Below are 24,612 nucleotides of genomic sequence, written 5' to 3'. Positions count from 1 at the left end.
AACAAAGGTTCATCTCAATACTTTGTTATATGCCCTTTGTTGGAATTCAGATCTCTCCAGGACCTTGAAATGCTTCTTACGAAGCCACTCCTTTGTTGCCCGGGCAATGTGTTTGGGATCATTGTCATGCTGAAAGACCCAGCCACGTTTCATCTTCAGTGCCCTTGCTGATGGAAGGAGGTTTTCACTCAAAATCTCACGATACATGGCCCCATTCATTCTTTCCTTTACACAGATCAGTCATCCCTTTGCTGAAAAGCATGATGTTTCCACCCCCCATGCTTCACTGTAGTTATGGTGCTCTTTGGATGCAACTCAGCATTCTTTCTCCTCCAAACACGATAAATTGAGTTTTTACCAAAAAGACCATATGACACTCATCCAAATGTTCTCTAGCAAACTTCGGGCCTGGGCATGTACTGGTTTAAGCAGGGGGACATGTCTGGCACTGCAGGATTTGAGTCCCTGGCAGCATAGTATGTTACTGATGGTAGCCTTTGTTTCTTTGGTCCCAGCTCTCTGCAGGTCATTCACTAGCTCCCCCATGTGGCCCCAGATCGAGGGAGATTATCAGTGGTCTTGTATGTCTTCCATTTTCTAATAATTGCTCCCATAGTTGATTTCTTCACACCAAGCTGCTTACCTATTGCAGATTCATTCTTCCCAGCCTAGTGCAGGTCTACAATTTTGTTTCTAGTGTCCTTTGACAGCTTTTTGGTCTTGGCCATATTTGAGTTTGGAGTCTGACTGTTTGAGGTTGTGGACAGGTGTCTTTTATACTGATAACGAGTTCAAACAGGTGCCATTAATACAGGTAATGAGTGGAGGAGCCTCTTAAAGAAGAAGTTACAGGTCTGTGAGCGCCAGAAATCTTGCTTGTTTGTAAGTGACCAAATACTTATTTTACCAAGGAATTTACCAATTAATTCATTAAAAATCCTACAATGTGATTTCCTGGATTCTTCCCCCCATTCAGTCTCTCATAGTTGAAGTGAACCTATGATGAAAACTACAGGAGAACTTGCACAAATAGTGGCTGACTAAATCCTTTTTTTCCCCTACTGGATTGTCAATGTGCTGTACTCTGGTACACCATAAGGGAATAGTCTGATTGGATGAATATACATATGTATTATTGGAAAGGGATTAACATTTATGAATTGATTATTTGATAATGATAATGTGTGGCATTATAGTCACTGATCACAGCTTTACTTATGCCGATGTTTCCTCCTTGGTCTCTTCACCTTATTGTTCCCTGTTTAATCCACATCCTTGGCCTTTCGCTGGCTCTCTCCTCGCACTTTGTTACAGTAGCCATCCAAGTCTAAAGGCTCATTGGTCAAACATGGCACATTGGCCCCTGACACAGAATTGCTGCTGTGGCATTTAGCAGGGCAGAGAGGGGAGCCGAGCGCCGCACTGTGGTCCATACATCATTATGCGGAGGTGTGGACAGCAGCACTCTTTCATTATCACACTGCCTCATTTACATGCACTGCCCTCTGTCACAGTATCACAAACACAGCCACAGCGGTCACTCACGAGCTATTATTGGGGGCATGTTGAATTACTTGATCAATATAATACAAATAGCTGTAGCTTCTTTTAAAGTGGATTCTTTAATAAAAATGTGAGTTATGTGTACACTGTAAAAAAAAGGTAAGGCTAAACTAACGGTAAAGTACACGCAAAAAGGACTGTAATATTGTTGGAATTTGGCCATTAATTTATAACAAACTCATACAGTGTATAAACTGTGCAGTTAATCAAAATGTAACTGTTTCTTAAATCAGTTATTAAAAATAAGTAAAAAATAAGTTTTCCCTCTCATCTAAAAGACTTTATTAATACTGAATTAACACTTGTTTGGAAAATGATACTGAAAAATATGCAATAAAATTGCCAGTTGAAAAATCCCTGTAATAGACTAATAATGCTTGGAGCTGTTTTATAGTAATTCTCTTTAGGGTTAGTACGAGTCTCATCTCTCACAGGACGTAGTGCTTTGAACCATCATTCATAGAAAATATGAATTAGTAAAGCATTAGGGGCTGATTAATGTATCTGGGAGAGACTTTAGAAGAAAAATAGAGCACTGTGAATATTTCAATATTGCTTTATATAGCTCTACAAAAAGCCCCCAAAGCTGAAACTGAAAATGACCTCACCTTTTTGAATGGTTTTAGCAGTAGTATCACTGCATTCAGTTTCTTTATTTTTTGCAGAAGCTGTTATTTGCTACTGCTGACTCCTAAGCCTATTTAAGGTTAAAGTTTAATTTTAAATATTTCTGCCATTTAAGTGCAACTGTTACCACTGTATAACGCTATCACATACACATACATCACATCCAGTCTGTTTAAGGGCTGGGCGATATGTTTTTCCCCCTCATGTCTCATAAATCATGTCTTTCTATTCAAATTTAGTCTGCCTTAAAACCGGCTTTCAATGACAAAAATCTTTTAAAAATAGACAAATGTATTCCTCCATTCTCTTCCGTCTGCTCCAAACCTTTACTGACAGAGGATTAGGTGTAGACCTCTCCATTAAAAAGGCCCAATCATGTCATTGAGGAATAGAAAAGACCAAATCTCGATTTCAGTGTATATATGTAAATATCTTTTAACTATGGTGCATATTGTTGCTTAAAGCTACTACATTTGAGGCGCGCCAGTAAATGGAAATAAAAAGCAATTGAACAGCATCCACGTTTTTCCTATAGCCTTAATCCTTCTTAGTGAGGAAGTGATAAGCATGTTTTGACTTAGCCACAAATTTCTCCTTGTTGTTTACGCTTTCTTTGCCAGAATACGTGGATCCCTGAAGCGAATGATAATCTTTGTGATGGCTGTTTGGCAGGGACGCAAGCATACTACAGCCTCATGGCCCAGGCACAGTGCAGCAGTGGTGTAGAAATCAAACTAACCTCTGTGTGGGTTCGCCTTTCTTTTCCCCTCCCAGTGTGTGGTTGTTTAAATCAATGATAAGACTCTGTCTGAAATGCAGGCATTTCTCCATGCTTTTTAGTAGGAAGGCTGAGGGAGTTAGCACAATTTGCTTCCATAGTATATTTACTGAAAAGCAATTCAAAAGGTAGCACGGATTCCAATTTCCTCTCCTATCTGCTACTTGTAAGTGTTATTTAACCATGTTTTAAAATAGCATAAGGTGATTGCATGTGTGATTTACCAGTTTACTAGACTCCTTGATGCAAAATGAGGTCATGCATTTGAGAGACAAGAGTGAGGAAACCTCTTACATCATTACCATCTGCACACTAGCTCTTTCTAGGGTTCTTCTGACTCCATGGGATTTCCTTTGAAGAACTGAAACAATTTTTTAAAATTTCTTCTATGATCTTTTATCTTGTATTTGGGTAAAATTTTGAATGTTTATGTTGATAAGTAGTTGTGTTTTGTTGCAGAGTGGTTCAGTGATATGAAGGTTTTCTCCAAAATGGGAACTTTAAATTTCTGTAAGCAGTAAGAGTAAGCAGTCACGATCACAAATTATTTTCGTGAATGTTTTTTTTTTTTTTAATAGAAAACATCAGTAGCTGATTGAAATTACCTGATTCTGTCTTAATTCCTGCATGAAAAAAGACCATATGTACAGTTTTAATGAGCTTTGATGAGATAATTACATAAAAGCACTGCTACTGGGTAAGCCATCTCATTGGTGACAAATAAAATTTGTTTTTATCACTTTATTACAGGATTTGCTCCTAAAGCTGGCTCTGTCTCTTGCTTGAGATTGTGAGCCCTCCGTTTTGTGTGATCTTTGACTTTATTGGTATGATATGAGCCTTGTAGCTCAGTGGAAGAGGGCAAGCGGATGGCCTTCTGCTTTACTGATGAGACAGTAATTAGTGCCTCCAGCTTCTGAGGGAGGGGACATAGACTTTACTCACTTTGATGCAATTTGCTTTCTGCTATGTTTGTGTAAATGGTGTATTTGTTTTAAGATGCAACACACTGAGCACATTTTAATAAATCCAGTCAGTGTTGTCTTTTTACTGCTATATTTGTCCATTTACTCATTTTAATTGAGTTGCATTGTTGTATCTTTGGAACTGTTACTGTGTTCCTTTGGCATGAATCCTCTTTGTGAAGGAATAAAACACATATTAAAAAGAAAAAAAATTAAAACCATTGTGTCTGTTTAGACCGTACACTGTATAAAGCAGTAGACTAAGGAAGTGTGACGTCACCCATAGCGTTCGGGTCCAATCAAATGAAGCTCGTTGAGTCTAGCAGTTACAGGGGCAAATGTGGAGCCAAGTTCCATATTTGGAATTCTGACTGTGAGTATCATAGCAACTGAAGAGTCAATCCGAAGCAAGGCTGTTGAAAGTAACGCCCCCTTCACGCCCACATTGCTGGTTTAGCAGGGGGCAGGAATGAAGGCACCTGATTTGTCTGTTATTATTGTTTTATCTTGATGATCATGTAGAGCGTGTAGAACATTTTAAGACCAAAATGACGAGGCTCACTGCAGCAGTTTCAGAGAGAGGGGCCATATTGGAGTGATTTGGAGCCAAAGTCGAGCCCATGATCACTTCCTCTTTGGAAAGAGGCAGCTAGCAGGTTAGGTATGGTTTAGTTCATGTTTTGTGCTCCAAAATTTTCTACTGAGATTCTTGAGGGAGGGTTTTTCAAAGTAGTGTCAATGTAGATGATATTTGCCAGAGTGGTCAGGCTTGGCACAGTTAAGACATGGACAAAAGACAAACGTGTGTCAGTGTGTTTTTGCGAACCTTGATAGGGCCAAACCTCTCTCCTTCACACTCCTATCCTCTGCATTTGTCGCCCACATCAAATTTGTTCTATTGTCAGGAGAACACACACGGTGATGGACAGCGTTTCCATGGAGATTATGCATTTTCATTTGGCTGTGAGACACTGTGTCATGTGTGCTGCTTTGCTCCGTCAGGGGATGAGCACAGGGCTGAACCGGCTAGAAAGATAGTGTTCACTTCAGCAGTTTTGGCCCAGTGATTGAAAGTGTGTGTGCTCTGGAGCTACTATTGCTGTTTCAGGACTTTTTATGACTATAGATAGATAGTTATTTCTGAAGCTGTTTTTCACTTCTCTCTCCACGTTGTTGCAGTAATGTACAAGTATGATCCAGTGTTATGTTGTGAAGTGATTGCTAGTCAAAGTGTGCCCATGAAAGAGAGAATCAGTGGTTCATGGTACTTTCTTGCTATAATCTGATGAGTTTTATGCATTTTATTTGGAAAAGGAAACAAACATTTATAAGGGAAAGTATTTCAAGGATGTATTTTCTAGATTTATTTATAAAAGTAATGAAAAAGTTACCAATTGCCATAAATCCAAATCCAATTAATGGGCCATCCTGGAATTAAAAGATCACCCTTGACAGCACTTGCACTAAAACTAAAATCTGTATTCTTAAATAGAGTCAGGAAAAGAAAGAGAAAGCAGATTTGTGGCTTGGATCTGTATGCATCTTCTGTTTGTCAAAGTCTTTATATGCATAGAGAGTTCCCTCCACACTATGAATCCATTTGCTTGTGCACTTGTTTTGCAGCGTCCTAGCTCTGGCATCCTGCTGTCCCATCCCACTGCTTTAGCCCACTTTACTCTAGAGATTCTTCTTAGTCAGACGTGCAAAGCAATGCTAATAAATTCACCCCTAACAAGAGTCTGATTAGCTTATCGATCCATTCTTTCAACTTCCTTGCCCCTTGCAGAAAAAAAAGTCTTGTACAACTACATTTCTCCAGCATTGACAAGCTTGGATGGAAATTATACATGCCCTTGAATCGTGAAGGTGGTGGTATTTGTGCTCCACTGTGAATGCTGTGCTAATGCTAATGCTAATGCTAATGCTAATGCTTTCCCTTCTTTTTCAGACTTAAGAAGAAGTCTCAATCGGTGGATATTGGCAGCCAGGGTTTCTCCCCGACTTTGGTGCCAGCCTCGCCCCTCAATAGGACGGCATCTCCTGTTGCCAAGACGCATGCAGTGCAGGAGAATAACACCACCAACTCTCAGAGACGCAATCCCAAGGTTGGAGAGCTGAAGAGGGGATACACTATAGGTAAAGAATCCTTTTAACAACTACAACAAGTATACAGACTTTTTTGACCCTGCGATAATCTGCCGCTCTTATATATATATTGCGATTCAGTTATTTTCTATTTAAAGCTACCATCTGCAAGTTTGATTTTTATTTTGTTTACAGTACATGGTAGATGTGAAACCAATCCCCCCCTCCCCTCACCTGGCCTTTGTTCAGTCTGTGCTCTCTGGTCTTCTTCTGCCAGACCAATGCTGGTACACTGTCAGACAGAAGTAACATAGATGGCATCTAGTGGTGATATGTGGTAATACAACAGGGGCCAATCTAATTACGAATGTTAGCTTTTACATTTTCCACCAGCCGCTCTTATTGGTCAGCAAAAAGGACTGGGAAGTCAAGAGTACATAACGAGAACAATAATAAGATCTATATTCTGCCTCCACCAATTTCCCTTGAATTTAGGAGAAAACTGGATTAAATGTGCATTTGCCCAAACTTTTCTTTCTCATGAGTGTATTTGATGTAAAATTTAATTCAATTTTATAAGCACTTATTCTGTTATGCAGTACATTATAGTACATTATAAATTGCAGCAGAGTATCAGGGATTGCCTTATTATTATTCTGTGTTTGTAGATGTTTAAAAGTTAATGCGCTCTGCTGCTGACCTGAACTTTTTACTCAGTAGCTGTCTATTCCCATTTGGCATCTCCCAATTCATTTGCTGTCTAGACATTATACTTGTATCACTCTTTTGAGATTTCCTTCTATGCTTTGGTGGAGAACAAAATGTCTGTGTGGATCTATTTCTGTGTCAGACGTATATGCAGCGGTGAGAAAAGAAGTGCACTTGTGGGAACCCACTGTTGGGAGAGGATGAAATGAGCTTGAGGTAAACTAATTCAAATCTCATAAATGCATCAAGAGATCTTTGTCCACTCAGGCTTGTGCATGATTGAGTTGGCAAACTACTCCGGTCAAGGTGCTGAAAAAAATAACAGCAGAACAAAACAGCTAAGCCCCAGAGAGTAATTAGATAGTTACTTTCTATATTTTTATCTTGACACATATAAAAGAGGCAATTTTGTTTGAGGCTTGCCATGTTATATGTTTTAGTTGCAGTGGCACAGAAAAACAGACAGGGGGCACTTTGTTCTTGCCAACAAAGCAAAGTATGTACACATAGCTGGTCAGAAATGAAATCATGAAGGACACTACCATACACCAACAATACTAGTGTTACAACTATAGTTACTACAGTACCATTGCCACTACAACTACTACTACTGTTACTAATAATGCTACTCCTATTACACTATTACCTTACCTCAATCAAATACTTTTATTCATACTTCTGCCAAATAACTGCATCTTCTACCTCTCCTCTACTTCTCAATAACATACTCTACAAACATCTTATCTGCTGACGTTAATACTTTGAAGTACTTGGCCATAAAGTCAAGCTGTTTTTGAACACAATTAAAATATGTTAATGTATTTAAAATGCTACCACTCTGTTCCCATATAAGCGAATTACTATTTTTTTCCAGCTTGTCCTTCAGCCTGCCTGTCTGTTTCTTATGTAAATCAATGCAGGGTAAACATCCTATAGCGGCGCTTGTATAATGCAGGAGTGGCTCTTTAAATGGGGCAGTGTTGAGGTCAGAGGAGGATCATGTCACATTGGATTCTTGGTCAAAGAAAGGGGCTTAAGAGGAGGTGAAGAACGTAACATAGCACGGCGCAAGCTATAGGCGTCCAGTACAGTCAACATGTATGGACTGCTATTGATGCTGGCCATTGACATGTGAAAGCATTGATCTGTGCTGGTCTATATTGGTTCAGGGTGTGAGAGTCAGTGTGGAAATGGTACAATGGAAGACAGATGGCTGTATTCTTATTCTGTAAATTATTATTTTTTTTTCCTCTTTTAAAAGTTTTTTATTTATTTATTTCAAGATACTATTTTAGGATAAGCCCTCCAGCCACAAGGAGACAGTAAAGGATTTTCGTGGGAATGTTGGGAATTTTTGGCATCCTTTGGGAGTCATGTTTTTAATACTTGATGAGCATCTGACTGTAAGATATTTGTATAGACCCAGTGCAGCACTCACTACTCTACTCTACTCATTACTTTGTTTTAAATATATAATCATTAAACGTAAATTGTATAGAGAAGTGGGGCTAAGGGAGTGTGATGTCACCTATAGCGTTTGGCTCCAGTCAAATTAAGCTCATCAAGGCTAGCAGTTATAGGGGACAATTTGGAGCCAAGTTCCATTTTAGGAATTCTGCGAGTATCATAGTAACCAAAGAGCCAATCTGGAGCAAAGTAACGCCCCTTCCCATTCGCATCATTGGTTTGGCAGGGGCGCTTAGCAGCGCTGTCAATCAAACCTGTTGCCAGTGTTAGTGGGAAGGAGCTCGGGGAAAAAAGGCAGCTGATTTGTCTGTTATTAATGTTTATATCTTGATTTATGCACACAATAGCAATAATATTAAATAATAATACCAGGATCATGTAGAGCAGGTTACGAACATTGTTGCCAGAGCTGATGGAGCCGGAAGTGCAACCATGATCACTTCCCTTTTGGAATGCGGTGGCTAGCAGGTTAGCAATGTCCATTTATATACAGTCTATGTCATTGAACCATGTACTCTTGTGAAAAGTATGCCAGATAATATGGGCATTTGCGAGCATTGCTACTAGATTTGTGAAGTGCCTTGCCCGTGGACACTAACAAATTGATTCTTCACCCTTTAAGGACTGAACACATTATAGACCATTATAGCTTGCCAAGACTTTTTTCCTTTTTTTAGCCATAAAAATCATGTTAAAGGAAGTATCAGCATGTACTTTTGCCTTTTTTCACTACCTCAACTACCTCTATTTTACATATCCATCCTTATTTTTCCTTTGACGCAAATAAACTGACCGGGAAAATCCCACCTGCTCTCTGATTGGTCATCTTCGAGGGACAACATAAGCACATTACCGTAATGACAGTAACATATTTAAAGAGCCCCAGGCCTCTGCTTTGAGATGCCGTTTGAATTTACATGAGAGCACAATTGGTTGCGGAGTTACGGAAATGGAAAGTCCGCAGCCGAGCTCTATCAGCGATGATAGCATCCAGCGCTATAGGGTTAACTCAGTACTAAAAAAAAAAAGATTTGTTAATAAATGAAACATACATTTAATTGTGAACTATGCATTGTCTGGTTCAAGTTGAAGACCAGCAGTTTGTTTTTTTTTTCAAGCTGAGCAAATGGTGTCATATGTGGACTTACTTTTAATGTCCCGGTCCACACTTATCTCCCATTAAATCCATTAGCGGGTCACAAGTCTACAGTAATGAGGAAATGTGAATTATAGTGACTTCATGATTTAAATTTCAAAGCTACAAAATACAGAAGCCTTTTAAGCATGAGTCACCACTGTTAATCATTTGCTGTGGGTGATGGTGGCCTAGATAAAAGCCTATTTGAATAAAGGCGTTGAGTGAAAGTGCATCTGTCACTCATCTCTACTGTTCCCATAATTGGACACTGATTACTGACGGGCCGCTCTCTCGACTTTCTATCTTGATGGGATCTAGAGAGAAACGCCCCTTGGCATTTTCATATAGTAAACTTGGAGCCACACAGTACCTCTAGGGCTTGATAATGCTAATTTATTCTAATGTGTTAGTAATAATGTGCCAGGCCTCTCGCTGTGCTGTCTGCCAAGCTTCAGATAGACCTGTCATTACAGCCACATCGCACGTTCAACATAGACGTTTTAATAACACTCCCAATGAGCCCCCTGTTGTGAAAACACCAATGGCATTTTCAGTCTGAATGCACAGAAGCAACGATTGATAAATTGATAGTATTCTTATGGCGGTGTCAACAGTTGTAAGAAAGAAGAGAAGAGGATAGAAGGCAGTCAAGCTGTTGTCGATATCCCAGAAGCCTCCAGTGTTTCTTGGTGAGACGTGTGACTCCTGACACCAGCTCTCCCCGGACTCCAGATCTCCTGCTCACCAGTGCCCAGTCGCAATGCCACACCTGACCTTTACATCATTATAGGCAGCTGTAGACCACTCTCAGAGCGTACCTCAGGGAAAACCTTCACAACATTGGACCATCATTAGTGACTTTCTATTTAATATATTTTTACTCTAAGTCTATATTATAATAACATCCTTTTCCTCAATATTCAGACTATGAATAATTGCAGACTTTATACAGCGCTCCATGTCATCTATGAAGCGCTATAACCAAAAACTAGAGCATTGTGGTATTTTATCCACATTTTTCTCCTCCTTTGGGTTAGTCCTTGTTTAAAATGTCTGGATCCATAGTGTAGTCCTATTTTTAGACCAAGCCTAGTTTAGACTTGGTGTGGTCCTGACTCCTATTATGGACATGATTTAGATCTGCTGCAACTCAGAAGGGTAAATGTTTTTCTTAGGTTTTACTTGAAGCAGAGACAGGCTTTTACAACTGTTTGCATTTTTCTTAGTAATCTAAAGATATACGCATATGTGGCTGTAATATTTACTATTCTGTAATCTATTTCATTCTTGTAGCAACAACTTTAAACCTCTGTTAGCAATCAGCAATGGCAGCAAATGTACTTATATTTTCAACTAGAGCAATCATCTGTTCATTTTTAAAAAACCATAGACTGTATATATAAATGTACATAGCTAACCTGCTAGCCACTGTGCTCCATCGACTCTGGCTCCAATTCACTTTCTATTGAAAAATGTCACTCCTCTCTCTGTAACTGCTGCTGTCGGGCTTATTATTTTTGGTCTTCATCCTGGCATTGTTATTTTGCTATTGTGTTAATCGAGATATGAATATTGATAACAGACAAACCAGATGCCTTCTTTCCCTGAATTTGCTCCCAACAGCCTCGCTTTGGATTGGCTCTTTGGTTGTTATAATATTTACAGTTGATATTCCAAGTATGTTTTTTTGGGGTTTATCTAAAGTATATTTTAAGGTTCTAAACAATTCACTACCACTAAATGAAGTCCATCTGTGTCCAGATTCCTGCAGAAATGTTGTTTCCCAGGTAGTCCTCCTAAAGCTGCTGCAGAGGATGTGGCGCTGTCCTTGGTGCTGAAGCAGCTCTTGTGTTGATGCTGAGGGGGAGCGTTTGCAGCATGTCACTGTCGATAATGGGCTCTCCTCTCGTCCTGCCCTCACAGCTCTTCACTCTTTCACTCCAATGGTTTCTCTGCTTATTCTGCCATTTTGTCCACTGCCTGGCCTCTCTCTGCCCCCCTCCATCACACCACCCTTGTTTCTCCACCTTGTTATCGTCTAATGTATTTGCTGTATCTTTCTGGGGGCCAGCTAAAGCTAATCTGTTTCAAGGACGGACAGCTAACACAGATAGAGACTTGGTCAGCAGCAGCTTTCACTTAAATTATTTTATGATGCATTCCTCTTCTATGGAATAAGTCAATTTTAATTCACATTAATATATGTGTATTGCATTAATATTAATAATGGCTAAAGAATAGCGTATTTTAAACTCTGTGACTCAAGTATGATTCCTTTTCCTTAGTACTGAAATAGAGTTAGACATTTTCATATTGTGACAACACTAATATACATATTATTGGAGGATAAAGAATCTAACCCTAATCACAATGTAGAAAGTATGAACTAGCAGATTGCAAGGATGTAAAATATATTTTGAGACAAATGGAACATGGCTCCCATGCATATCCAGGCTGTGGGACATAGAGGGCAGACTCCTGACTTTGCAAACACAGCGCTGTGCACCTGACAGAGGAAATGTTAATAAACACAGGCTGGCCACACATGTTGCTGCTGTGCTCACACGCCTGTCACCGAGCTGTGTGAGCGATTATTCCCCTGTTAGTTATTCATTGGATTTTCACTGCAGGGTCGAACAGTAAAGGGACAAGTGCTGGGCGGGCAATATGCTAACTTCTCACCACTGTTGGCTTGATATGCAGCTCTTTCTTTCATGGATGGGCTTAAAAGGGCTTGGATCAAATTAGCAGATAGTCAATAGATCAAAGATTGTGTTACCACTTTGTTGCCCTTTTACTAAACTCCATGTTAGGTATTTGTGCTTGAACTTTTTTTTGGCAACTTTTTCTACATACATATGCATACCCCCCCCCCCCCCCCCCCATATATATATATATATATATATATATATAATCTCCTTATAGCATTATAGCAGCTGTTTGGTTGTATTGTGACGTTGTGAACCAGCTAATCACAGAGGAGTTGACAGTTCTAGCGGCGCTGCGGGCAGTACACCACTGCAGCTCTCTCCCCGTTTGATGTGATAGTCCCAGGTGGCTCATCTTGTGTTTACACATCAGGATCATGGCCAGAGGTGGCAATTACAAACACACAACACAAGCACTTGTCTATGTGTTGATCCTATGGAAATGGGACAGGAACAATGGGCTCAAATGTGATTATGAAATCTCACAACACTGCTTTGTAATCTTTGCTTCAATTCTTGTTTATCATTCATTCATGTTTGTCTATTTAATCCTGTTCAAGACTCTGTCCCTGCAACTATGGCCTTTAGGCAGGAATCAAGGGCGACAGTAGCTCAGTTGGTCAGTGCCCACTGATCTGAAGGTTGGTAGTTTCAACATAAACATCATTGACCGACTCACAAGTTGGCACAGTGTCTACACACATTGGTGTGTGTGTGTGTGTGTATGTGTGTGTGTGTGTGTGTGTGAATGGGTGAGTGGTTCATTGGTGCCTTGAAGGTGGAAAAGTGCTATATAAAAATTGGCCATTTACCATTTACAATCAGGGTAATAAGGCGTTATTCACAGTATTAACAACTCCTTTCCATAGTATTTTCATACTAATCCGGGATATGTTATTTGGATGATGTCAGAAAGGGCATTGGCGCAGATTGGTAGCCTTGTTTCCATCAGTCTACCCCAGGGCAGCTGTGGCTATAGAAGCTTACCGGCTGAATGAATTATAAATACATTGTTAGACTTGACAAGATTGTAAAGTGAATTATACATGTTTTATTTTATTTATTTTATTGTTATTGTTAAGAAATAATGTTTGATACCATTTTAACCACTGAAACTCAGTAATGTCCTTTCTATGTTGTATGACCCCATGGAGAAAAGAGTTCACCTTTCACAATTATTAGACTTAATTAAAACTATCTTTCCTGTACAGTATATGTGGTGTATTAGTAATCTATCCTCCTGTGTGTCTGCCCTCCCCAGTGAAGGAATGGAGTGGCATGGGGAGAGTGCCTGCCTGGCCCAGTATAAGTGAGTTAGGGTCTGTCACGCTCTGCCTGCAGCCCACAGCCATGCCCTGTGCGCTCCCCGGCAGCTGCTTGTGTGTGCTGAGATAAGCCTGAGCCTGAGCCGCCTGCCTTGGCTGGTATAGGCCAGTCACGTCGCACCAGAAGGCAGATTAGCCCCACCACAAATCCAATCCTGGAACTTCCTCTCACCACCGTTTACTTTACCCCATCTCTCCCATTTTACAGACTGTATTCCCCAACAAGCTCCTCCACTGGGTTTTACACCATCTTTTCTGTATGTAGCACTGCAAGATCTTTAAATCTAATACACCTCACAAGCATGTCTATATGTTGAGTTGAGGTGTCATATATTTCCACTATCCCAAGATCTGGCGACTTTCCCATTTCATCGAGTGTTGTTTTTCAGGTGTGAAGTGAAGCATCCGTCCTGCAACTAGGTCCTGTCATTCTATGCCAGGTGCAGGAAATAATTATTCCTGAGGGCCATATTCTAATTCGAGCATGTGATGGAGGCCAGACTAGCGCGGTCACTGGTGTAGAAAATACTTATTAACAAATTTCTGTAAACTACTACTGTAGAAAACAGCCAAGGCCTCAGGTCTGCTCAAGATGTCCCTTGTCTGGCCTACTACAATGAGCTCTACACAGACACAAAACCATTCAGGATTTCCAAATCAGTATCAGTTGCCCTGCTTTGCTTGTGCAGCCCCACACACTGAGTATTCAGTACACACAGCAGGGGTTAAAGTAGATTGGGTAATATTAGATGCAACTGCACTGTTAATCCTGTGAAAGTGGTACTGCCCACGGGGTGCCCCGGTCTGCACTCTACATTGCATGTTTGATAATAGAAGCCTAGAACAGTGGGCCTCCAGGGCTGTGTTCAACTAAATAGACCTGAGGGCTTCACATTCACACTGTTCTTCAAGCCTTAGTAGGGATGTCTTACAGATTTATTTTTTTTAAATTATTATTATTATTATTTTTTTATAATTTTTTTTTTTTTTTTTTAATAAATATTTATGATTAAATATTTAGATGTTTTATTTTTAAATTCGGTCCATTGCCCATATTCCATAGTCTCTATAGCACATATAGCCATTTAGTTCATGCAGTAATTTGACTTTTTGAGAATTTATAATGGCAATTCTTCAATAGAATTTCAATAGAGTTTTTGATGTATCTGTTTTGGCTCCAATGAAATAGTCTATGTCATATATAACCACCACTCCAAGGCATATTTGACCTCTCTGAATGTCCACATTTTAAAGTTTGCTTGCATCTAACATATTGAAATGCACTGACCTTGTTTGTATTTGTTCCCTAGAGACAGTCGCAGGGCACATGCTGCTCGGTGCCCCATCAATCTTGGCCTAACCAGGTTGTGCAAAGGTCTGGGAGGAAACGGTTGACATTCAAAATCTTCATAAAAATGGATTGTAAACCTCTATTACAAGACAGGGTGTGTTTTGTATGCACACAGGACGCACTCACCTCCAAACCACTTACCCTCATGACGTCTCAATGTCGAAGAGATCAGGATCATGTTAGGGCTGCTACAATTGTCCTCTAGATGTTCGTCATCTCTAAATATCCCCCCGGGACTGTGCACAGAGTCCTTTAAATCAATTCAGTGCTTTCAAGCAGACTGTCCCTTAAGTCCTTCTTTTTTTTTTTTCCAAAAGAGATATATATTAAGCACCCTTGGATAGCTTTTGGCTTGTTCAAGGACTCTAAATGCCGATGGCCAGAAGAACTCACTTGTACCTAATTTGGTCCTGACTGAAAAGGTGTGTTTCTGAGATGGTCATTTGCAGGTTGCTTTGTTTGAATGATTTTAGAAAGCATTCACTCCAAGAGCTCTCAGTGTTTTATCCCGTCTCTAACCTCGGTTATACTTATAGTGGTCATAGCTGCCTCAGGGCTGCTCCACTTGGCCAGTTTGTAGCCTAAACCTTCTAGTCCACATCCACTCTAAGGGACTGTATTCAAGTGATAAAGAAAATTCTGTTTGCCCCAGATACATTGTAAAAGCAGCTCTTTGGTTCCGAATGAGACCGCTCTGTGCACTGTCTGCATCTAATTACAAAGTGTCTTACCCAACCTATCCGTAAAATCAGGAAGTGTACTGTTAGCAAGCTAGTTGTTTTTAGCTTTACAAGCTCCTAAACTAAGTGCAGTGAATAACTACGATATGTTGGAAATTGACGAATAAATTTGTACACCTGCAACCAGTTTCAAATCAACATGTTCTATTTTTCATTTTTTAAACCCTGTAAAAATCAAGTACAGTCCCTTCAACTTCCCAAGGCACTATTTGCTTTTCGTTGTTCATACATTTTCAGGGTAACTTTTTGCAGTTTTGGTCAAAACGTGTCTACAAAATATGTATATTATATAATAAGTAAATTATGCCTCATAATTATAGTAGTAGTTACCTTGCATCTGTAAATGGACAAATGAATGGATGAGCATTTGAGCTGATGTACCATTAAATTGTCCAGTGAGTGTGTATGTTGTCGTTTGTGACTTCAACACACTGTAACTCATAGGTTTTAAAGCAAAGGCGAGTGAGATTTGCAGCTACCAAGGTTGTTGTTTTTCTTTTTTCGGGGCCTCTTCGGACAGCAACACAAACATAAATGTTTTCTTGGGTCCATGGTCCGCGCTGTAAGAATAGGCACTCCTGGTGAATTTACTGCAGTGCTACAGTGAGGGATTGGCGGTCAGGATTTATCGGCGTGCTGGTGTAATTACGTCGGCCGGGAGTCTCTCGGTGGCCGTCTCCTCGTTGGGCTCAATTTATAAATGCCACGGAGCCAGTAATCCCACAGTTCCCCCACTTAGTTTGGAAAGGGCCTCTGCTCTCCTCCTCCCGCCGAAAATTGATTACATAAAGCTCAAATCAAGAGTAAGCAGTTTTCCAGTGTCGAACGCCAGGGCCAGCCACAGCTATTGATTCATTTTACAGCAGAGGAAAAATAAGATCTGCCACTCCATATAAATGCTCAGATTTGTTTCCGTTTTGCTCATAAACTTAAATTGTGGTTATTTAAGAAGTTTATATGTTTTATTGTTTTGTTATAGATTGGAAATACAAAAAACATATAAAGGAAAAGCTCTGTTACTTTTACAATAGATTTTTTTCAGCTTTGATTTATGGACCATTTTTGGGAAACCACGTGTATTGTTTCTATATCTGAACCTACAGAAGGACAAAAAAAAGCCTCCTACATTGTATCTTTTGTGTCCATTGGTGTCTGATGCAATAACTAATTATTGTTGTAGAATTTTCCATTCCCTGCATTGTCTTAGCAAGGACACCTCTAGTTCATTGCTGACGTTTCTCTGTGGTTAACTATGGCATCATCCAACTGTTACAAAATTTGTCCTTTTTTAACATAATCTGTTTCCTTGGTCCACTCGTCTCACAGAAGCGCTATGCTATGCACTTCTCCTTTTATCTCACTGAGCTTGTCTCCAGCTTGTCCTTCTTAGGTCCTATTTAAATCGCCTTGTGTGGAAGCATAGTTAGGTTTGAATAGCCAATACTAACATCCAGTGTTTAGTATTCAAGTCACCAGGTCCTGTACTGATGGTAAATAAACTTCTCCTGCCTCAGACACCCAAAGTCTCCCACCTCTCTTTACAACTCAAGGACTTGTTAGGACAACACTTGGTAACAATTATCTTGTTACCATAGCACCTGTTTGTGGGTGGAGGAAATTAGTTAGTGAATGTCTGCGTTCCAGATAGTGGTGTTAGAAACAAGCAAATGACCAAAAATATTGTGAAAGGTAACACCAATAATGCCTGTGCATACTTTATGTATATGTTTGAAAAGTCTTTGCTCAGGTACCTTTCCCTTATATTCAAGTTAAACAATAATCTGTTTCATGACAATATTGTGAAACAAGCTACCTGAGGCAAATTTAAGCAAACAAGAAACATTATGTCCGCATTTAACCTTTGAGTTGTTGTTTTTGCAGAGATACTGTCTGTATACATAGCAACAGTATCCTCATGTGCTCAGGTTAAGTTCATTAGACTGATCCAGCTCTTAAAAACACACCAATTAAGGACAGCTCAGATTAGTGCCCATGTCAGTGCGTCCCCACAACAACCTGTACCCTATAGAAATATCCAGTGACAAGAAGAAAACCAAAGAAATTTGTGTTTATGTATCAAATCCAATGCAGAGCAATAATTCATGTCAAAACTGAGCAGATGAGTCTCCCTCTGTGGAGCACACAAACCACTGCACTGTTATAGATGGTATTTACATAGCTGTTAATTGAATTTACAGAAGCACGGAGTGTCACGGAATGCAATGAAATCTTTTTTTTTTTAATAGACAATGCGCTGTCATGTTTGGGTACTTCTATAATTCTGGTCAGGCTGAATACAGGTTGAATTTGCAGTATTCTGTTTATTTTTCTGAATGAACTTTATTAGTTGAGACCTTACTCACTTATTACTTCTGTGCTTCTGTGAAGAAATCTGTATTGTAAGAGGGCTACAGAAATGTTTTGGGGAGATTTGCTTACTTTAAGGAGACTTTTTACAGTGTTTCCATGGAATTTTGAACTTATTTCCACATGATTAGTGTTATTTTGTCAACTTTCTTATTCTTATCTTTTTAATGGACATTATAATATTATATAATGTAATGCTAATTTTGTGATATAGCCTTAACAGGACTTGACAGTTTAAAATATTGCCTTCTGACAAGCTGTCAAGATCATTTAGAATTACAAGTACATTTCCCACAAAAATGCAAGTCGTCCAGGTCTAATCCATAGTAAAATCTGTCAACTGGACAAAAAGGAGGAGTGAAGACATGGCAGGTTCCATCCCAAATCCAGCACCCTGAAAATGTACACAAGCCGTAAGGAGGTAGGCCGAGGACTAGTGAGTGTGAGAGCCACTGTCCAGAATGAAACATCCAAGATCCATAAGTGCAAGGACAAGGCCCCAACAGATGACGTGTCTCAGACAGTGGAGCACAGACGAGTAAGTGCTACCATCATGGGAGCACAAGCCCCTGGATGGGATGTACCACCGGACCATAAGTGAAGTGGCTGATATCAAGAAATCCTACCAATGGCTTGAGAGAACAGGTCCAAAGGACAGCACAGATACACTCATCCTGGCTGCACAGGAGTAGGCCTTGAGTACGAGAGCGATAGAGGCCCAGATCTACCACACCAGACAAGACCCAAGGTGTAGGCTGTGCAAAGAGGCCCCTGAGACAATCCAGAACATAATTGCAAGGTGTAAGATGCTGCAGGGAAAGTATACATGGAGCGACATAACCAAGTGGTAGAGGAGAATGGTTGAGCCAAGATCCTGTGGGACTCCAGACACTGACTGACAGAATGGTGATGGCAAACCAACTGGACATTTTGGTTGTGGATAAACAACAGAGCAAAGCCGTTGTGGTGGGCATTGCAGTACCAAGTGATGGGAACATCAGGAAAGAGGAACTTGAGAAACTGGAGAAATACCAAGGGCTCTAAAAAGAGCTGGAGAAGGCCTGGAAAGTGAAGGCCTCAGTGGTGCCTGTGGTCATCAGAGCACTCGGGGCAGTGACCCCCAAACTGGAGGAGTAGCTACAGCAGATCCCAGGAAAAACATCAAATATCTCAGTCCAGAAAAGCGCAATACTAGGAACAGCAAAGATACTGCGCAGAACCCTCAAGCTCCCAGGCCTCTGGTAGAGGACCCAAGCGTGAAAAATAAAAAAAGGCGGAATGCACAAATGCTCCATTAGGATGAAAGCCCAGTCCCTACATACTGTAGTTTACTGGGATCTGTAGGCCTATGTAAGAATATTGCTTCATTAAAAACTAAAATATTCATTAATGAGAAAGTTCACAGTTCAACTATATCTGCATACATTTTTCCAGCCTGTTTTACATTGCTTATTGCCAAATCAACACCGTGAGTGCTGTAATTACCCAAACATATGCAGGCATATGTTTTCACATCCATTTACAAAACCGCACCTCTCATTAAAATAATTTGTCTCACTCAGAGCATATTATTCCAGTTTGTGCATCTGAATTTTTCAATAAACATTATTACAATCAATTACTGCTGTCAGTAAGGCGTGCTCTGAGTGCTTTTAGTCCAGATTTTAACAGCAAGCCTTTGTCCTTGTGCATTACGTTTCATTACGAGAAAGATGAAATTATGATAGAGATGGATCATGGCCAAATATGGTGGAAGTTGGCATTATCGTGACTCACCCACCTTGAGCTCTTGCCCCCAGACCCCTCCTCACCCCCTCTCCCCTCCCTTGCTTCTGCTCAGCCCATTAAAAGCAAGTATAGAACATTCTCTGCAGACATGTTTGCTATGCAGTGGTGTATCCAAGGGGAAGGGGATAGCTGGAGGACAGGATTTGGCCAGCCCAGTGCAGCGTGGTACCGTCTTGTGCACATGGGTCACTGCTCTACACATTCACTGGATGGCTGCTGGCCTCTGGAAGTTTAGTATCAGCCGCCACCGATCAGGGCTGGATGTATTGTGACATACGCTATTATTCTATGCTGAGTGCAGTAGTGACATTAATGTACTAATACAGAGCTAATTATTTACATGTTCTGTTTGAATTATTTTAATGAAGCAACATTTTGTCATTTAATACTAGTGCTTACTGTTGTGTTCCCTAATGTGCATCAAAAAACATAGTTGTTATTTTTTTGGTTTGAGTAGCCTGTAGTATGTGAACAATGCAACCATTTTAGAAGTTTTACAGTTAACTGTATATGACTTATTATAATCGGTGGGAATAAATCATTTTGATTTGATTTATGTATTTGCCATCTAGTGCAAAAGACAGCTACATAGACTACAACCATGGACAAAAGTAAAACTCGGGTACTCGTGTGTAAATGTTAGCAGTTCAATTCAATTTATTTTTGTAAAGCCCGAAATAACAACACCAGTTGCCTCTTAGGACTGAACGTGATTTAACCAACAGAAAGTTAGAAAATCAACAATGAAACACATATAGCAAATTAATCAACAGAAAACAAACAAATGGATAACTGTCCCAGAACATCCCCTGTCCTGAGACCTCTGTCTCTCCTTCTTGGCAAGGAAAAGCTAAAAAAACCCCAAAAAAAACAAAAAGGTGGGAAAAAGAGAAACCTTCAGGAGAACCATCCACTCCCTTTGCCATTAGAGTTCAAGTCTTTGAGGCCAGAGCCCGCTCAACTAAGGGACAGAGGGAGGCTTATCCACGGCAGGGTAGGGGTCATCCTTGCCAGGTATTGGGTCATCCTGCCAGGTGAGGGAAAACAATATTGAAACTATTCACTTATAGAACATACAAGTTCTATATACCTACAGAAACATTATTTGTCTTATCATGCACTTACTTACCATACAGATTTACCAACAAAGCAGGGAAAATAAGACATCCTAAAGCTCATAATAGTAATCTCTACAGTAAAATACCTTTAAAGTGCAGTTGAAATGAATGAATAAGACAGAATGCAGTGTGTGTTTCATTTTAGAACAATTGATTTCTCAACCCTCATAAAATAGTAGTACAATAACCATAATTAATTCCCACTTTAAACTGACTCTTCCCCACTATTATTTACCTGTCTCTTCTCTCTGAGTTAATCACATCTTCATTGTGCTCTAATTTGGTAAAGTTACTCCTGTGGTCTCATGCTAAAGGTTTCCTCCATTTAACTAGACTAACACCCTGTACCTCCACTGGGTGATGTGTCCCGCGCTTGTAATTTCACCAACAAATTATCCATCTACCCCTCATCCCTGGGGGCAGAGATTCATTATCCAATTTAGCATACCCGTGCAATAGCTGATATGGGCTGATAGATGTGTCCGGACCAGAGACAGTTTTACAGCGAGAGGAGAGAGCAAACTGCCTTTTAGTATCTTTGTAGGATTTAAGGTGTCTGCTTGTGGAGGTGGGGGGGGGGGGGGATTATGCACATAGATCTTTGGTGATGGTCTTTCACAAGTAGCGTTTTAATGTAATGATGAAATATATGATATCTGTGTTTAGGAGGAAGCAATTAAGTCGCCATGAGCCAGTAGAGATAATAAAATGGCCACTGACATAGCAATGCATTTGCTTTGTTTATTCTCCTGCTGATTCTGGGCTTCCATACACTCTGCCTCCCTACCAGCTATATTATAGGCTCATTTTGCTGCGTGAAGTGTATTATTTTAGTAAATTGATTTATGTGTGAGTAGCAGTAGTGGTAAAATGGTGGTCAGGACTATAGTTTGTTTGTCCAGTAAGCAGCTCTGTAGTGACACTGGGCATTTTCCACTAATTGAAAAAAGTTGACAAGTCGACAGCTAAAATAATTGTCATTTGCAGCCCTAATTAATTAAATCTGTTTAGTGTTTCTTGTATTTCTGCTCAGCCTTTACTTAATGAGCCTTAGGGAGGGTCCAAGGGGGGGTAATGTTCAATGTACTAACAAGCATTCACTCTGGGATGTCTATGGACGTTAGAAAGTAGGAGAACTTACTGCTCATCTCTCCTACACACAGTGACTAACAAAATAATGGGTTATTCAAATTAGAGAATGCCAGTCCTATGTTTTTAGGTCAAACTGAACTCATGTGCCCCCAGCAAGTAATGTTTGTGCTATTTTCAGATGGTTTTGTTGGAGAAAGCAAAAAGTTTATTCACGATTGGTATGTTAGACCATTTGTTCTGACCCTTCACCTGTCTTTAAAGTTCAAATACAATACCATGGTTTAATATTTATTATGTTTGACTGAATATTATCAAACTACAACAAAATCATATCTGATATTAATGCCACAAACAACCTCCTCCTACAGTAGAAAAGGTACTGATTGACAGAGAGGGCAGCGCTCTTACCAGACAGCTGTGTTCCTCTAGCTCTGGTCATCAGTCGGCGGGGGCCACCCAGCTTCTCGGGGCAGGGAGACAGCACAGCACCCACAGGATAGATGAGGCGGAGCAGGGGCAGGGGATGTAGCACTGAGAGATGGGTGGCTCTGACGCCAGCGGTCATCGATCATAGAGAGCCACCTGGAAGGACAGACCTGGAGGAGAAGGCAGGGACAGTGGCTCATACAGGGGGAAACACAGAGTCACATGTGCGGAGCAATGGCCAGTGTCAGACCAGATGCCCTAACACCTGAGCTGTGTGTCACCTACAGTGCAGAGGTGGTATGTTACTTGCAGGCTGGTGGAATGTGTATTTTTTTTCTCCTTGCTTTTTCTCAACAAAACAGCGAACAGAACAGGTAATGGCAAAGTATCAAAAAAGCATGCTGATAAATGTGATAAAATGCGTATTGACATGATCTATTATAACATAAAATTTAAAATAATCAACTACAGATAAAATAATTAGAAGTAAATCTAAGAAAAAAAAAAACATTGTTTGTTGCAGATACTGTGTTGACAGTATGTCTGCAGGTTTAGTTGTGACCAACATTTTAGTACAGTTCTGCAACCCTGATGTTGAACTTCATATAATATTCATATATATTCTGCAGCTCACATTCGTATATGCAGTCCACTGTATATTGTTGACAGATGGAGATGTTATTAACCCTTAACCTTTTGAAACCGTTTCAATCATAACAGAAAACAATTACCTGCCCCTTCCCCATTGACCCCCTTTTCATTTCACCTAAACTGATCACTGAAAACTGAACTCTTGGTCTTTGGATTTATGAAGTGATGCAAGAAAAGATGAAGGTATTAAAACCATGTGTGTCTCTCACAATGTGCTGCATTACAGGGTTAATGACACTGACATTTGGAATAATAAACTAAAATGCCACTCAGCACTGTCAGGTGCAGCTGTGGCTCTTATTTTTAAATACCTAAAATATTTTCCAACACCAAACTATCTTCCAAGAATACTTAAATCAAGTAATACAATATAATATCTATAGTCAAAATGGACTTAACAATGCATTAAAAGCTAAAATGGGACTAAAAGGCAAGTATGTAGGGTAATTACATGTATGGTCAGTGCCTATCCCAATGAGAACCAATGACCTTTAAAATGCATCCATTTGGCACTTATGTAAAGACTTTTATATGTGCTTTAACTGTTCAAATGGCTTTTCTATTAATCCTTATGTCACCTATCAACTCACAACCAGTGGACCACAGTCTGTAATTTCTCTCTTAAGTGCAGCTCACATACGCTACTGTGGGAACATTAAGTGGTCATTATTGTTCAGTGTCCTTGGAAATTGAAGGAAAAAGACATTTTATCTGAATGACATCACTACGACTTATGTAACCACACCGTATTGGGAAGAAATCAGTCTTCTCTCTCTCTTTCTCCCTCTCAGTGGCCTGCTGGTGAGTCAGACTGGCATTGTTATTGGTTGTCATTGGCTTAACAGGTGCTGCACCATCTTTCAGTTTTTTATGTTTTTTTTACCACGGATGTTCATCTGTTTTCAAGCTGTACGATGTAACGTTTTGGTCTGGGTTCTGCCATCTGTCTTTATGGAGAAGAAATGGTCTATGAAATGGCATTAAACATATCTACCTTACAAGTAACAAGTGTTATTATTGTTACATACCAGGCATACCAATAACATATCCATAGAGATAAGCAAGCAGAGGACCCTCCACCAGGAAAGAGGAGGGTCACAACATCAGGAGACATAACACTGGTTCCCAAGCACTGCACTAACACCCTGCCCTTAACTGAAGACAAGTGCACTACCTTAACCTTGAAAGAAGTTGTAAAGTTCAAAAATTTAAGTGAGTTTTTCAAGCCTGAAACTGTGATGTCTGGATAATGACATCTTGAATGCTGCTGCTCATTTTAGGTGATCCTGGTTTACAGTATCCATCAAAGGAGGAATAGAAGAAAGGTGGACTGATTATAGGTGGCCATAATGATTTCCTAATTGTTTTAGTGTAATTTGTTATCTATGACTAGCATGTTTAAAATCCATATACTTTAATTGTCCATGAAATTACAGCACAATAAAAAGCATGTTGTTGTTTTCCGAAGATATTTTCATTTAAGCATGACTGACTTCTGGTGCGTTTCAATCATTTCCAGCATAAACATGAAATCGCTTGGACTTAAAACTGTAGATTTACTGTGTCTGTGCATCACTGTATGTCTATTAACATGCACATTCTTCCACGTCCAATCTGGCGCATTCACACCCGCTCTGCTTATGTAACCATGTTTGTGTATTCTGTCCATGTGCTAGCACTGGAAAAGCTGCAGCTCCCCAGTGGCTGTCATGTTT

General features: G+C 40.0%; 1 protein-coding gene across 2 annotated transcripts in view; it reads left to right on the top strand.

Moving 5' to 3' along the window:
• oxr1a (oxidation resistance 1a) overlaps positions 1-24,612 on the top strand; it is a 133,010-nt gene that overhangs the window by 48,572 nt on the left and 59,826 nt on the right. For both annotated transcript variants that reach the window (XM_055227528.1, XM_033981697.2), the window contains exon 3: positions 5,882-6,069. In XM_055227528.1, coding sequence (XP_055083503.1) covers positions 5,882-6,069 — 188 coding nt within the window. The remainder of the gene's footprint in view (positions 1-5,881; positions 6,070-24,612) is intronic.

This window comes from Periophthalmus magnuspinnatus, chromosome 16 (assembly GCF_009829125.3).
Source record: "Periophthalmus magnuspinnatus isolate fPerMag1 chromosome 16, fPerMag1.2.pri, whole genome shotgun sequence".
NCBI lineage: Eukaryota > Metazoa > Chordata > Actinopteri > Gobiiformes > Gobiidae > Periophthalmus > Periophthalmus magnuspinnatus.
This window is presented reverse-complemented; position numbering and strand designations above follow the sequence as displayed.